Below are 14,918 nucleotides of genomic sequence, written 5' to 3'. Positions count from 1 at the left end.
AAAAAAAAAAGCAATGTGGTTAACTTCTTAACAAACCAAAGATATACGAGCATACATCACAAACTACAATATAAGGGCTTGTTTGGCATCATTTTTGGTTTTCAGTTTTCTGTTTTTTTGAAAACTAAAAACCAAAAACAGGAAACAAGAAAAAGGTGTTTCCACATTTCTGTTGTCAGTTTTTAAAATTATTATGATTTAAATAAGTCTAAATAATTTTTGATTCATTATGTGACATATATAATATACTTTTAAAAAACAAAAAACCAAAAATCAGAAAACCACAACGATGCCAAACGAACCCTAAAGTTTTCGTAGTTAACTACGTACTAATATCTTACCATAATACATTTGAATATTGCAGTATACACAAGGCCGATAAATAAAGAGTTCACCGCGCACATCAAATTGCTACAAAATCGATAAAAAAAATTGTTACATGCGCTGTAAATCATCCCAGTTTTATTATTTTATCTCAATTGTTGTTGATGGCAGAATCCTAGAGATATAAACAAGTACTGTTTGAGTGGTGCGTATGAAAGTTTGTTAAAGCCAAAACAAAGTAGTCTAGCTGTACAGCCTGTACTGTTGTTACTTCTGTTTTAGTGTGAATGTGAGTGTGTAACTTAGCTGTCAAACTTCAAAGTGTCCCTAATTCCTTCTTTCTCAACAACACCAACAATGTCTTCACTCCTTCACTTCACTTCTTTCCTTCTTCAGCAACTAATATTACTACCATTATAATTATTATTATTATTATTATTATTATTATTATTATTATTAATTTGTGCCGTAATTTATTTTGCTGATAATTATTATTATCCCCTTTTCACACTGCTAAAATTCCGGCAACACTAGAGTTTCTTTCCATTTTTGTTCATCTTATTAATTAGGGTTTAACACTGCTTCAGTATTAAAAGGCTCAATGAAATGAAAATTGTGGTGGGTCTGTGCTTTGCTTGGAAGATTCTGAAACTACCTGCATTATACGGTGTCCTTTTCCCCCAATTTAATTAAAACAATTTAATTTTATTCAATTCTATTCTATTCTCACCAATCAATTTTAATCTTCGCCATTGAAATCCTGCTTCAGAAATGGTTCGGCATTCCGGCTTCTCTTCAATCTAAGGTACATTCCTTTATTTTTACTTGTTTTTACGGAAAAGGGTAAATGATGTAGACGGGATTTGGTTCCGGGTTTTGGTACACCCATTGAGTACCAAAACCCGGAATCAAAATGCATTGTTTTGTACGGCTTTATGCATAGAGTAATAGATAGATTCCTGAACTATGTGCTCTTTTTGAAGAGTTCTAAAGGTAAAGGGGAAAAAGTAAACTAATGAAGAAGAAAGAGTACTGGGTTTTTTGTTGTTCATTTTTTTTTTTTTTTGCAACTTTAATAATTAGGAATTTTGCTTTATTTTTTTCTTTTTACAAAATGGCCGTTTAATTGATTCCTAATTCCTGGAACCTTTTTTTAATTTTTAATTTATTATTATAGCTTTGCTTGAAGAGTTCAACTCATTGATTGAGGATCTGAGGGGTTTCAATTTTTAATATTACAGGTGTTTGACATGGTTGGTACCTATCATTTGCAGATCTTGATAAGAAATCATTTGAACTTCTGACAAGTTGTTAGAGTCTCTTTGCATCAATGGGGCTTCTGTTTCGAAGTCTCGTGGTGCTTCTGATGTTAATATTGCCGTCTTGGCTAACAATTGTTGTTGCACAATCGCCTGCGAGCTCGGCTCGTGAATTGGATGCTGTTCTGCAGGATTATGCTTACAGGGCATTTGTTCATCCGAGAACTGGTGTTGTATATGATGGGACCGTGCCTTCGAATTTGACAGGGATTAAGGTCGCAGGTATAAGGCTAAGGAGTGGTAGTTTGAGAAGCCGGGGTGTAAAATACAAAGAGTTTAGTATTCCAGTTGGTGTTGTAGTGCAGCCATATGTAGAGAGGCTTGTTCTTGTTTATCAGAACTTGGGAAATTGGTCTAATGAGTATTATCCGTTGTCGGGGTATACCTATTTAGCTCCTATGCTTGGATTGCTTGCATATGATGCTGTGAACTTGTCAGCGACGAATTTGCCTCAATTGGATATTAGGTCATCATTGAGTCCGATAAAAATTCAATTTTCGAATGTTAAATCTGTGCCAGATGGGTCTGTGGCGAAATGTGTGTGGTTTGATCTTCGTGGTAATGTCAATTTCAGCAGAGTGGTGGCAAAGAATACCTGTTCTACTGTTCAACAGGGGCATTTTGCTATGGTTGTTGAGAGCACAGCTCCTTCCCCTGCACCTTCAGCGCCTGCCCCATCTCCGGTTTCTCATAAGCATAAGAAAAAGAAAAATATGAAGAAAGTCTGGATAATCGTTGGATCTGTACTGGGTGGATTACTATTGTTGGTGCTTTTGGCAATGTTGTTAGCATGGTTGAAAAAATATCAGCAGAAGAAAAAAATGCAGCATATGGAGAAGGCTTCAGAGGGCGGTGAAGCCCTGAGGATGACGTCAGTAGGGAGTGCTAAAGCACCGGCAGCAATGGTAACTAGGACACAACCGACTCTTGAGACGGAATATGCACCCTAAACTCTTCCTTTGCAAATTGTACAAGCTCCTCTCTCCTGCCATTCACATTCATATGCCCAATTCTTGCATCCACATTCTTCTGATTCTGCACCTGTTTTTGGTTGGGTGTTTCCTCCTTGCCTTTGAATTCTATAGTTGCTTGTTGGACAGGTCTTTCAGTTCTGGTGTGGGCAGTATAGAAATTACCGGTGTAGATAGCATTTTGTTTAGATTGCTAGACTCATAGTCTCTTCATTCGTTGTGGTGTGCATTATGTGACTGATTTCGGTGTTTTGACCGACAAGGAATAAGATTCTTTCGTATATTCATCTCAACATTTCATATTTACTTGTGCTGTTTTCCCTAATGATTTGTCCCATTGAATCAAATATCCAGAAAGGTGATGATCTTAATTTTCAAATGTGTTGCTGGCTTGCTGCATGGAGCAGCAACTCTCACGATTGTTGGACGATCATGAGATCATTTCCTGGTTCATGTAGCTAAGCCCATCCTTTTCTGATTAAGGTTTTGCAGGAGATTTTATTCCATTACCATTTTTTCCATAGCAAAACCCATGTCATTGAACATTTGATGTAACATAGATTCTAGAATTAGTTTCAAAGTGCCACCCACACACTTGTCAATGTCAGAAGGCTGAGGACAAACTTTTGAGAGGTATGATTAGAGCAGGATGTGTTTTTTTTTCATTTTAGTTATGTTATTTCTGCCTTAAATTTGGACCACCATCTTAATCTTCTGGAGTTGGCAGTTGAGTCAAAATCACTAGTTAAGACAATTTGCCTGTAGCATTTATGTTTTGTAGGTGCAGAACATGTGCTACCATTGCTGGTCTCTTCTTCTGGGTAGATATTTAAGGTAGAGGGGTGCGGGTGGCTCAATCGAATAGTATAGAAACCTGTAATTTGGGTTGGTTTGCTCTCAGAAGCAATTTTGTCTTTTCATCTAGTGCGTTCATCGTTTAAGGTCGACTTTAATGTCGTCGTTGTATTGTCTATAATTTGTTTTTTCTATCGTTTTTACTACATTGTAATTCTGCAGCCTAGTTTTGAATATCAGTTGACTGGATATTTTGAAGTCAATGTTTTTGGCCAGGGTTTTTGATGCTGAAGTTGCAGGATGAGTTTCTTTCAAGTAAGTTCTACAAATATTTAGTTGTATCAAATTGTTGAAATTTCACATCATAATTTGTTTTTCTCTTCCTCTTTACAATGTAAGTAATCATAAACTTTGCTCTTTCAATTAGTGAGTAATAAAATGCAACTTATATTGTACTTATGATGACCGTACATTTGGTGATTGCTTGAATTTTGGCTTTCATACTTAATGCTTGTTTAGCTATCTTATACTTTTAACAAATGCCTAATGTTCATAAACTTTACACTTTATAATTAGTTACTTTTAGATGTTATGGTTTAGTGTTCTAGAGGGTACACAAAACATCCTCTTATTGCCTTGGATTTACGCCTTTCCATACACTCAGGTGTATAGAAGACATGATATAGTAGGTTTTTGAGACGGAAGGAGTCTTACTTATCATAAGACCATCGACATAGCTAAATGCATATGCTGTTATACCTCATTAGCGATACCTCATAGCCGACCTTATCTTTGGGATTAAGGTTTCGATTAATGTAGCAATATCCGTCTGTTACCCTGGTGGATGCAATAGGTTAACTGGTTAAGTGCTTCTGCTGAGGAATGGAATTATAATGATTTTATCAAGTTATTATTCATATCTCTGTTAATACAGTGTAATGACAAATTTTCAGCAATCAAGTTCATTTCTTTTATCAAATTTTGGGATTGGGATCGTGTAATTCACATTTCCTTAAGATTCTTTTATCTTATTTGGTGTATTTTATTCTTAGGCAGTGAGCAATATGTTGTCACGTGTTTGTGAAACCTCTCCCCCACTTTTGACCTTTCTGTCAAAATTTCTTTGATCGTAATGACCTGAGCAGTGGATCGTAATGACCTGAGCAGTGCACAACTGGACATTCTTGGCATATTTAGTTAGGTAAAATTGGTAAAAACCACCTTTTATATCCAACTTTTTTGAAAAAACCACCTTTTATGTTTTGTTTTTAATTAAACCACCTTTTAAGTACCTAAAGTTTTAATTGCACCACCCCTATTTCAAATTATGACGAAAAAATTAACTAAGACGTCAAAAGAGCCCACAACTTGTGACTTTCGCTCCTAAATCGTGTATTTTTTTCACCTCCAAAAACATTTGACCCCCCCTTTATATATATGCATGACTAAATTGAGTAAAGCTCTAAAAAACCAAACCTAATTTTGCTACAAAAATTAAATTGTAGTATTTGTTTATTCTCAAAACCTAAATTGAGGTAATTGAAGTGGATGGTTGATATGGAAGGGAAAGATTTGCTATAGTTGATGATTTGGAAGTTGATGGTTGAGATGAAATATGTTAGATTTGAAATATGGGTGGTGCAATAAAAAATTTAGGTACTTAAAAGGTGGTTTAGCTAAAAAAAAAAAAAAAACTTAAAAGGTGGTTTTTTCAAAAAATTTGGACAAAAAAAGTGATTTATACCAATTTTACCATTTAGTTATTTACTAGTAGCAAGTCATATTGCTTGTTTTCATCTTAGATGTATCTTTTTATTTATTTTTTAAAGGTAGGGAAAAAAAATAAATTTTAGGAGACCCTTCTCTCCGAGGAATACCTTGTATATTTTTATGTCGTTGCCCGACTAGAAAATCTAATATAGATCGAAAGTATACCAAAAGTTGCACGATTTGGTTTAGGCTTACATTATCGAGTAAGTCTTATAAGGTCTGTTCTCTTCAGCTTAATTTCAGTTCAGTTCAGCCCTAATTCAGTTCAGTTTTGATTAGTTTCTAATTTTCTTCTCTTATAGACAACTCATTTCAGCTCTATTCAGTTCATTTTAGCTTCAATCAGGTCAGCTTCAATCATTAAATCAAAACAAGCCCTAAGATGGTATTACGTAAAAGACCATTTCTTTTGTAATTGTCAAATTTTTAGCAGTAGAATTTCATTGAGAGGAATATAACAAGATTATACAGACCGTATGTTTAAGCTACGACTCGTATGCCTTAGCTATGATTTTTTTAAAAAAAAAAATAATTACAAAATCATACTAAGCATAGTACTTAAATATTTTACGCAGAAGCAAACAAACAGCGATATACTCCCTACCCACATGACCTCTTCTTTTTCTACCAACCCATTCCATTCACTCTTTGCTTAGTTGGAGTTATGCTTGGCGTGAACCCCACACTTCTCGTTTAGTGGGATACTGTTTTTTTATTTAAATCCATGCTTCTTCTATATTTTTTTTTTTTTTTTTTTTTTTTTTTTTTTTTTTTTTTTTTTTTCCTCCTTTTTTAAATTGCTAGTTAATGTAGCAAAAAAGGGTGACTTTGACAGCTATAAACTAAATAGACATTAATATTAAATTTTGGTGGTGTGATATTTTATTGTTTCATGTAGTTGGCAATTCAGACAATAATCTAGTACATAATATTATAAGATGATTGATGATTTATTTGATTGAAGGTGTAGCAAATAATTTTTTTACTAGTATAATAAAGTATTAGTACATGGTTATCGCCACTAATTAAATTGGTAAGTGAACAAGGAAATACACTTGCATAATTTGAGGTGATTGTCCTAGATGTGATACGTTTTTTTAACGGGGAAAAAAAAAAGTGAGCAAGAGCTAGTTAAAAAATTGTTAGGTGCGATAACTTAAGCTCTCTACAGAAAAACATTAAGGAAAATCCTAATTATTTGTGCTATAGTGAAATGATAGTCTTTCCTTGTTTTTTTTTCTACTCTCTCTGTTTTTAATAAGTGAATTGTTTCTCTATTGAAGAGCTAGGAATATGTTTAGTGCCTTTTGCAACACTTAATAGCTATAGGTTTATCCTTTGAGCTAAAATACTATAGACAATAACTTTTGGCCTCTTGTTCCGAACGGGAGTGTAATGACGATAAAACACCAAAAAACCACTAAACCAACTAGAGGCGCCCTTGAGCCCAAACAAATTAAGACAAAAGCCAAAAAAATCATTAAGTTCCAATCATAAATAAGGCCCGATCCATGTTTAGGCTCGGATAAGATCTAATTCCTTGACGGAATTAAGGCACCTAGGTTAAACACTAAATTGCCGCTGAAGATTCATCGCACAACTCTCGAAGTTGCATGAGCCTGCCTGCGCGCAACTCTCAAAGTTGCGCAAGGCTGCATGCGCGCAACTCTCAAAGTTGCGCAAGGCATGGCAGTGCAACTTCTAGAGTTGGGCTCCTTAAAGGTTTCAAATTTCTAAAAATTCCAGGTCGAATGTTAACATAATACCGAGCACAAGAACAAAAGTCACGCATATGTGCACATCTTTTAGAGTTGCACGCGCCCCATGTTGCTACGGCGCAACATAACCCTAATCCTAATTGTTCCCTATAAATAGGGGTTAATATTCGAGCTAATGACATACATAAACATAGAATTATTGAACTTGAAAAATATTTTAGCCTTAATACTTTAATCTTTAACCTCTTTTCCAGAACACTTTAGCCTAATTAATCATAAAAAGTCGCTAGAGATTTCAGAGCAAGAGGGAGGGCCTGTTCACATTTACAGAACTGAGCCGAACCGAACTGAACTGAACTGAGCTGAACTGAACTAAACTAATTGGAGCTGAACTGCATTAAGCTGAAATGAATATTTTATGAGAAAAGGAAATTAGGAGCTGAAATGAACTGATTGGAGCTGAACTGAACTGAAATAAAGTTGAAGTGAACAGGCCCGGAGTATATAAGTATTATTTTCTAAACGACAATCTAGCAAGGAAAAGTAGTAAATCCCTGAGTACTAATATAACTCACTTTTATTTTCTTGTTTAAATCAACTGTAATTAATTAGTGTTGTTTGATCACCTTAAACATACATTAATTGATTAGTTTCACCTAGTTTTATTGTGTTGATTTAGACTAGAATTCAAATAATTAATTGTTGAATTAATCACTTAAGAGGTCTAGCGAATCTTGTTAATTTCATGAACTTGATTAAAAAAAGAATAACGACATTCGTTGTGACGACATTCGTTGCGATGTAGACTCTTTGTGCTTAACGTGCGTACATAAAATCAACTAACTTAGTTTTAAGTATCACGTTGCGTATAATATTTAGTGATGAAATTGTGAAAAGGAAGAGCTAGTAGAAGCCATTTTAGGGCTAGAACATTCAATTCTCGAATGAACGATTTCCTAGTACCTCGTTCCTAAAATCATCTTTCTGGATCAATAGACCAATTTGGATATGGGTAACTTGCGATTCATTTTAAATATCCCTTGAACAATACTTGGGAGATTAGTACGAACGAGGTTTATGAGTTTTCCTAAAACTCATTAGTGACTTTTTTCTAGTTTCTTTCAAACACGTGATATCTTAAATTCTTTTAAATTCAAGGTCTCCCAAACAATCAGGAATTCAAATCCTAATATTCCTTAACAAATACAAGTCCCGGGCTTTTAAATGACATATTATCGAGGAAATAGGATCCTCACACAACTGTATTGGATTATTATCACAGTGAGCTTAATGAGACAATGACTCTTTTGTTGTTCTGATATTGCTGGTGATCATATTACTTACTACCTTTCCTTCCTTCTATGATCGTATTTGTCAATTTTGATGGTTGTGTGATGTTCCAACTTATAATTCAATTAAGTTAGCAACAAGGAATGACAACAAATCGGATTCGGGTCAAATAGGGCTAAATTCGAATCAATCTACTTAATATATAATCTGATCATGGACTTAGATTCAAATCCAAATCCGCTTGATTTAAGTTTGAGTCCAGCCAGACTTGTATTTTTAACATCCGATAAAATTCTCCCCATTTGTCTGCTATACTAATAATTGCTTGTATTTTCTCTAATAAATTTCATTTTTTACATCATATTAGTCTGATTTGGATCTAGAGTTGGAATTTGTGGAACCACCTGAACAGGACTTACCCACTTTGAGTCAGAAATAGGATAGATAATGCATGCATCAAGTAATTTCATAACCTCTTTCTTAACTACTTCTGGCGTATTAGAATTCAACCTCCTCTGGGGTTGAATACATGGCTTGTAATTATCCTCTAAATGTATCCTGTGCATACAAAAATCAGGGCTAATATCCTTGAGATCATCTGTATACCCCGTATTTTCATACGTATTTTCTAATTAATTAGTTAAGAAGTATTTTATAAAAGGGTATTTTAGTAAATTTATTATTTGGAGCCAAAACAATATTTGAATTTTGGCGCCAAAAGCATTTTGAAAACTAATCATTATTTTGGATAAGATTTATTATCCATTTATCTTATCTTAAAAACTGGATTATTTACATATTTCGGATATTTTAATTAAAGAAAAAAAATATATAAATATATTTTTTATTATATTAAATGGCCGAAAATTCCCATTTATTTAGCTAGGAAATTCGGATTTTCTACGTATAGAAAATCTGATTTTCTTAGTTAATTATTGGTGAATAATTGGTATTTAATTAATTAATTATCTATTTAATTATTCCATATTATTTACACAATTATTTTTATTCCTTAAACCGAGCAAAATCTTCCTAAATACTAGTAAGGGAATGTCCTATTTTCCTTAATTCTAATTCTCCATCTTTTTAGTATCCAATCATCCTATTCTCTTGCCTTTTGTTCCTCTTGATTATTCCCCAAGTAATTCTAATTTCCTTATTATTTTTCATGACATACATACATTCCATATTCAAGTATACACAATCATCTTAATATCCAAACTTTTCTTAAATCTTTGCTTACTTCTCCAAGTAATCTCTTAAACCCTAATTACCATAATTCTTCCTACATTTTCCTACCATAATTCATGCTCATACTAGCCTATAAATACCCCTTCATACCTCTCACATTCTTCACACCAATTCACTTCTTTTCTTCTCCTCAATTTTACACAAATCATCCTGTTTATCTTTGAAGCCAATTTTCGGGCACTTCTGGTCAGTTTTTGGGGTATTGACGTTACAAAATGTTGTTCCTCTCAAAAAATCCTTGAGTTTAGGCTCAAGAATCACCCAATTCGGAGTTATATCGAAGAAGTTATATCCTCTGCAAGTTCTGCCTATTCTTTCCAACGCAAATCCAATACTTCTCTCTTTCTTGTTTTCTTATCTTTTCTTCTTCTCTTCTCTTATTCAATTATTATTATTATTATTATTATTATTATTATTATTATTATTATTATTATTATTATTATTATTATTATTATTATTATTATGGGGGATTTATAAAAATTATTATGAGTAGTTTTAATTATATAAAATCATATTTTAATGATGTTTATGAAAATTAATTTAGGGTTTTTCTAAGCTATACCCCTCAGGTTCTTAAAATTCTAAGCTGTACCCATGTTTTTTGAAAATTACCAGTTGTACCCTCCACCTCACATTTTTTAATCTACAGCACCAAATAAGGGAACAACACTTAACAGAAGTTAGAGATTGTTAACAGCGTTTATTATAATCCTTTAAAATAAATATTTAATAAAAAAATCCTCAAAACTCCTCCAACTACTCGACATTTGATCAAACTCTCACTTCACTCTGTTCTTTGCTTGCTTGAGACAATAATCCCAAAACCTAAAAACCCAAAAATTTTCCCCCCAATTTTTGTATCAAAGGTGATTCCTTTCAGCGGAATTTCCACTTGCGACTGAAGGTCATAGGAGCTGATCAATCAAATTTGGATGTAGAGAAGAGCGGGTAGTTGCGTGTTTGTGTTCATCAAGCAAAAAACAAAATTTGGAGTTGTCAGGTGAGTTTAATCTTAAATTATGTTGTTTTGATTGAATTTGTGTTGTTTATTTGGCCGGAATTCCCCTTTACGCAATTGGCTATTGGGTTTGAATGATTTGTGCTAAAAATTCTAGGGTTTAGATTATGGTTGTTTATTGTATGTTTTTACTTAAGTTTTGGGCTTTAATTTTTGTGAAATGTATGTTTTTGCTTGTTGAATGTGATGATATTGTATTTATTTTTACATTGGTTTGTATAATTGCAGAATGGGTGAAAGGTTGTTGAAATTGAATTTTCTGGGTAACTGTGTTGATATTGAGATTGATGATGTCGATCGATGCTTGCTTATAGATGTTATTAATGAAATGGTTGATAAATTTAGCTCTAGAGGTTATGAACTTCCCAAATATCCTGTGCTTAGTTATTGTACTGCTGGGAAAAGCCATACACTAACTGATGATAAAACATTAATGAGAATGTTTGAGGTAGTTGATGGAGCTAGGATATATATATGGATTGGGTGTTTAGAGAAACCCAATATGATATGGAAATTAGCAGAGAAGGTTAGGGTGGGTAATACTGGTGACAAAGCTGTTGAATCTGGACCATCAAAACCCCCATTACATAAGCTACCTGTCAAAAGGGCCAAGCCCAATGAATCTAAAAAGGCCCAAATTTCAGAGTCACTTAACACACCTAACTCCCCACCACATGTTGATACTTCCTTTAACAGTCCTAGGAGGAAAAGCCCAAGAATTAGTTCTCCTGAATCAACTCAACCTTCCTTAGACAAATCTCCTTCTCAATCCCAGATAGTCCCTACTATTACAAGCCCAAGAAGAAGCCCTAGATTCAGCCAATCTTTGAGCAACCATCCAAGTTTGGGTTTGACCCAATCAGATTCCACCTTGACCCAAAATGATCGTATTCTGTCCCAAATTCCCACCTTACAGTCTCAATGTAACCCTGTGCAACACCCAACAAGGTCTATGGTGCAACCTGTTTCAGAAAACCTTGGTCTAAAGCCTGTTTCATTCCCATATGGTAAAAAAATCCCTAAGTCAACACTAAAATGGAAGGGTCTGTGGGTGCCACCTGTTCCTAAGCTAAGTATTAGCACTTCTAATGAGGTGGATGTACCAGGTATGACACTAAGAAGAAGGACTAGGACTAGGCTTGAATCTGATAATTCTGAGATGGGTGAGGATGGTGTTGGTGCTTTAACTGAGAGTGGTTCAGATAGTGATGGTGAGTATCAACCTGATGGACCTTATGATGTAGAGTCTGACAGTGATGGTAGTATGGAGTATGCGGAGGGTGACATTAATGAGTTGTTGAATCAAAATTATGTTAATGGTGGGTGGGAACCATTTAGGACAAGTGAATGGGATTGTGAAGATGAGTCTTACATGAGTAGGTTGTATAAGAATGGTGAAGTATTTGAGGAAACTGAGTTTGGTAGAATTAAGTTGAAGCTATGGCAATTGTTTGTAGACAAGGAGCATTTTAGGGATGTGTTGAGAGATTTCTGTATACAGGAGGGATTTTCATTAGTGGTGAGGAGGGCAGACAACTACAGATACACTACAGAGTGTGCAGATGAAAGGTGCCATTGGAGGATTCATGCAGCTAGGTTAGCAGATAATCACACATGGGCTATCAAGAAGATAAAAAAAAAGCCACTCTTGTGACCTGAACCTAGTTAATAACCCTATGTGCAACTGTGAATGGGCCGCAAGTAAGCTGCTTGAGGATATAAGAGCTAATCCTGACATTAGGGGTAAGACTTTGAATGCATTGTTGTGGGAGAGATATGGGCTTAGTATGGCCACATCAACCATTTACAGAATGAAAGGGATAGCAATGAAGATAATTCAAGGGGGGCATGATGAATTATATACTCATTTGCCCAAGTATTGTGAACTGTTGAAGGGAGCAAACCCAGGTTCTGTTGCATTTTGTTGTTGGTCTACTCTCCCCGAGCCTGAAAGGTCATTGCAATTCTCGTCTATTTTCATCAGTTTTGCTGCACAATTTAGGGGTTTAATTAGTGGATGCAGGGGGTTAGTACTTAGTAGGTGTGGATGGGTGTCATTTAAAGGGAAACTACGGTGGCATCTTGTTGTCTGCTGTTTCCCTAGATGGAAACAATGAAATATTTCCAGTGGCTGTTGTGGATTCTGAAAACAAGACAAGTTGGACTTGGTTCTTTCACCATTTGAAACAAATTCTGACAGCAGATGGGAGAAATGACTGGACTATAATGTCCGATAGACAGAAGGTGACATTTGCAAACTTTACCACTTATATTAAGTTAGAGAGACATTTGCATATTGTTTATTTAACTTATACTTTGATTATACAGGGAATAGACCCATCTTTAGATGCAATTTGGCCCAAGGTTCCAAGGAGATATTGTGCCAGACACCTTTGCAAAAACTTCAAGAAGGATTATCCGGGGCTTTTAATGCATAAGCTATTTTGGGGTGTCACCAACGCTTATTCTGACTACACATTTAGGAAAGCAATGACTCCGGTTCAAAAGCATGCTGGATTAGGAGCAGTGAAGTGGTTTCAAGAAATAGGTCCACTTGAGAGGTGGACTAGATGGAATTTTGACCCTAATTTGAAAAGTGATGAAAACACTAACAATTTTGTGGAGTCTTTTAATAGTACAATTGGGGTTGATAGAAATTACCCTGTTTTAACACTATTAGAAGGTAAATACTAATGTTCTTTAACTTGATATGTTACGATACTTTAAAGTGCAATTGAAGGTAATGTAAGTTTGTGTTATGTGATCAGGTGTCAGAAGAATAGCCATGGTTAGACATGCCACCAGACAACAGCTTGTAGACCATTGGAAAGAAGGCATCTATCCAAGCATAAGGCAGAGACTGAGAGTTCTGACAAAGGACAATAGGGTGTGTCAAGCCTACCCTTCTGGAAGAGGGAATTATGAAATACATGATGGGAGAGCTAAGCTACCAGTGTCCATAACAGCAAGAACATGTGTATGTGGGAAATGGCAATTGACTGGCACACCATGTAAACATGGAATCAAAGCCATTTTGCATGAAGGGAAAGATCCAGCTGACTATGTTAGTGAGTGGTTCAGTGTAGCTAGGTACAAACAAGCTTACAATGACAACATTTCACCTATTCCCGATCAGGACCAATGGCCACATATAGATGGTGTTCCTACTTTAATCCCTCCAAAATTGAAGAGAAGCATTGGAAGACCCTCAAGGAATAGGAGGAGAGAAGACGGGGAGCAAAGAAAAGGCAAAAGGAGTACAACTGTCCAATGCAGCAACTGCAAAGCATTTGGACATAACACTCAAACCTGCAAGGGTGGTCCTACTGTCAGGGAGGTTGCTGAACAACAAGGTAAATCAGTGCCAAAGAAGAGTGATAAAAAAGGGAAGAAAGCACAACCACAAGCCTACACTGATCTTGATTTTGCACTAATTGAAAGGATTATTCAAGATGCATCAGGAAATGGTGGTGCAGCAGGATATGTTGCTACATTAAGCCAGAGCCAAACTTAGTAATTTCTTAGGCTAATTGTTATTGTATTTTTTTGGGGCAAGATAAATGTAATTTTTTGGGGCTGAAAATGGTTGTAACTAATTATTAATGTGGTTTTTTTTGGGTCAAACTATGTTAGCTTTTGGCAGGCATTATTTTGGGAGTACACTGATTAGTCAGGTCATTTTTTTGACTCAAACAATTTCTGTATGATGAATGCAATGATCAGCCAGCTTGCTATATATAGTATCTAATTTCAATTGCTATACTTTCAGTTGCAAATTTGACTGATATATAAAACACAAATTGAAACACTTCTTTATTCATACTTTTAAAATATCTTACAGCATGATACCACAAAAATTAACATAATTAACTAATAAAAAACCTTACATTTTCATTACAATAACGACCAACACAAAGATAACCACCCCAAATTTAATCAACCCCAATTTGAAGGCACCCTCAGCAACTTTGCTCCTTTACTCTGCTATTTCATGCTTCAACTCCATTAACGCTACAATGTCAGATCTACCACCACCCACACCTTGTACACGCTGTCCTCTCCAAACCATGGTTTCATGCCCCACCCACTCGAAAAATCTACACAAATCGCACCTCCAATATGCTTTCCTAGGGTTCCTCGTTGAAGAAGAAACGTGCAGCTTGCAATCCAAAGGAGGCCTGCAATTGCATTTGGGGCTGATAAAATCCCATTCACTGGTTGAATGAAATGAAGACCTAGAGTTCCCATTTATTAGAAGAAAAAAGGAGAAGAAGGAGTAGAATACATAAGAAATGAACCAAAAAGATCCTTATATAAACCCTAACAATTTTGGGCGGGAAAATTGCCTCCAAACTATAGTACTAAACTGTTAAACAATGTCCTAACGACGAGTTAACGTTTAGGTTGTCGTAGATTAAAAAATGTGAGGTGGAGGGTACAGTTGGTAATTTTCAAAAAACAT

At 35.1% G+C, this 14,918-nt stretch overlaps 2 protein-coding genes across 3 annotated transcripts; both read left to right on the top strand.

Annotated features, from left to right (window-relative positions):
• Positions 1–569: 569 nt before the first annotated feature.
• Positions 570–3,829, top strand: LOC145604770 (uncharacterized). 2 transcript variants are annotated; one of them, XM_081660721.1, is made up of 2 exons: positions 570–1,129; positions 1,599–3,829. In XM_081660721.1, exon 2 carries the CDS (start codon positions 1,655–1,657, stop codon positions 2,591–2,593), a length of 939 nt encoding a protein of 312 aa, XP_081516847.1. In that variant the 5' UTR covers positions 570–1,129; positions 1,599–1,654; the 3' UTR covers positions 2,594–3,829. The 2 variants fall into 2 exon arrangements, with proteins under 2 accessions (XP_081516847.1, XP_081516846.1); XM_081660720.1 differs by having other exon boundaries at positions 571–1,129; positions 1,566–3,828.
• Positions 3,830–12,132: 8,303 nt separating this feature from the next.
• On the top strand, positions 12,133–13,970 carry LOC145604130 (uncharacterized). The gene is made up of 4 exons (XM_081660081.1): positions 12,133–12,364; positions 12,585–12,700; positions 12,785–13,139; positions 13,225–13,970. The coding sequence occupies exons 1-4, from the start codon at positions 12,133–12,135 to the stop codon at positions 13,968–13,970; spliced, it is 1,449 nt and encodes a 482-aa protein (XP_081516207.1).
• The last annotated feature ends 948 nt before the right edge of the window (positions 13,971–14,918 follow it).

The sequence above is a fragment of the Chenopodium album genome, chromosome 22, assembly GCF_948465745.1.
Source record: "Chenopodium album chromosome 22, dcCheAlbu1.1, whole genome shotgun sequence".
Classification (NCBI taxonomy): domain Eukaryota; kingdom Viridiplantae; phylum Streptophyta; class Magnoliopsida; order Caryophyllales; family Amaranthaceae; genus Chenopodium; species Chenopodium album.
This window is presented reverse-complemented; position numbering and strand designations above follow the sequence as displayed.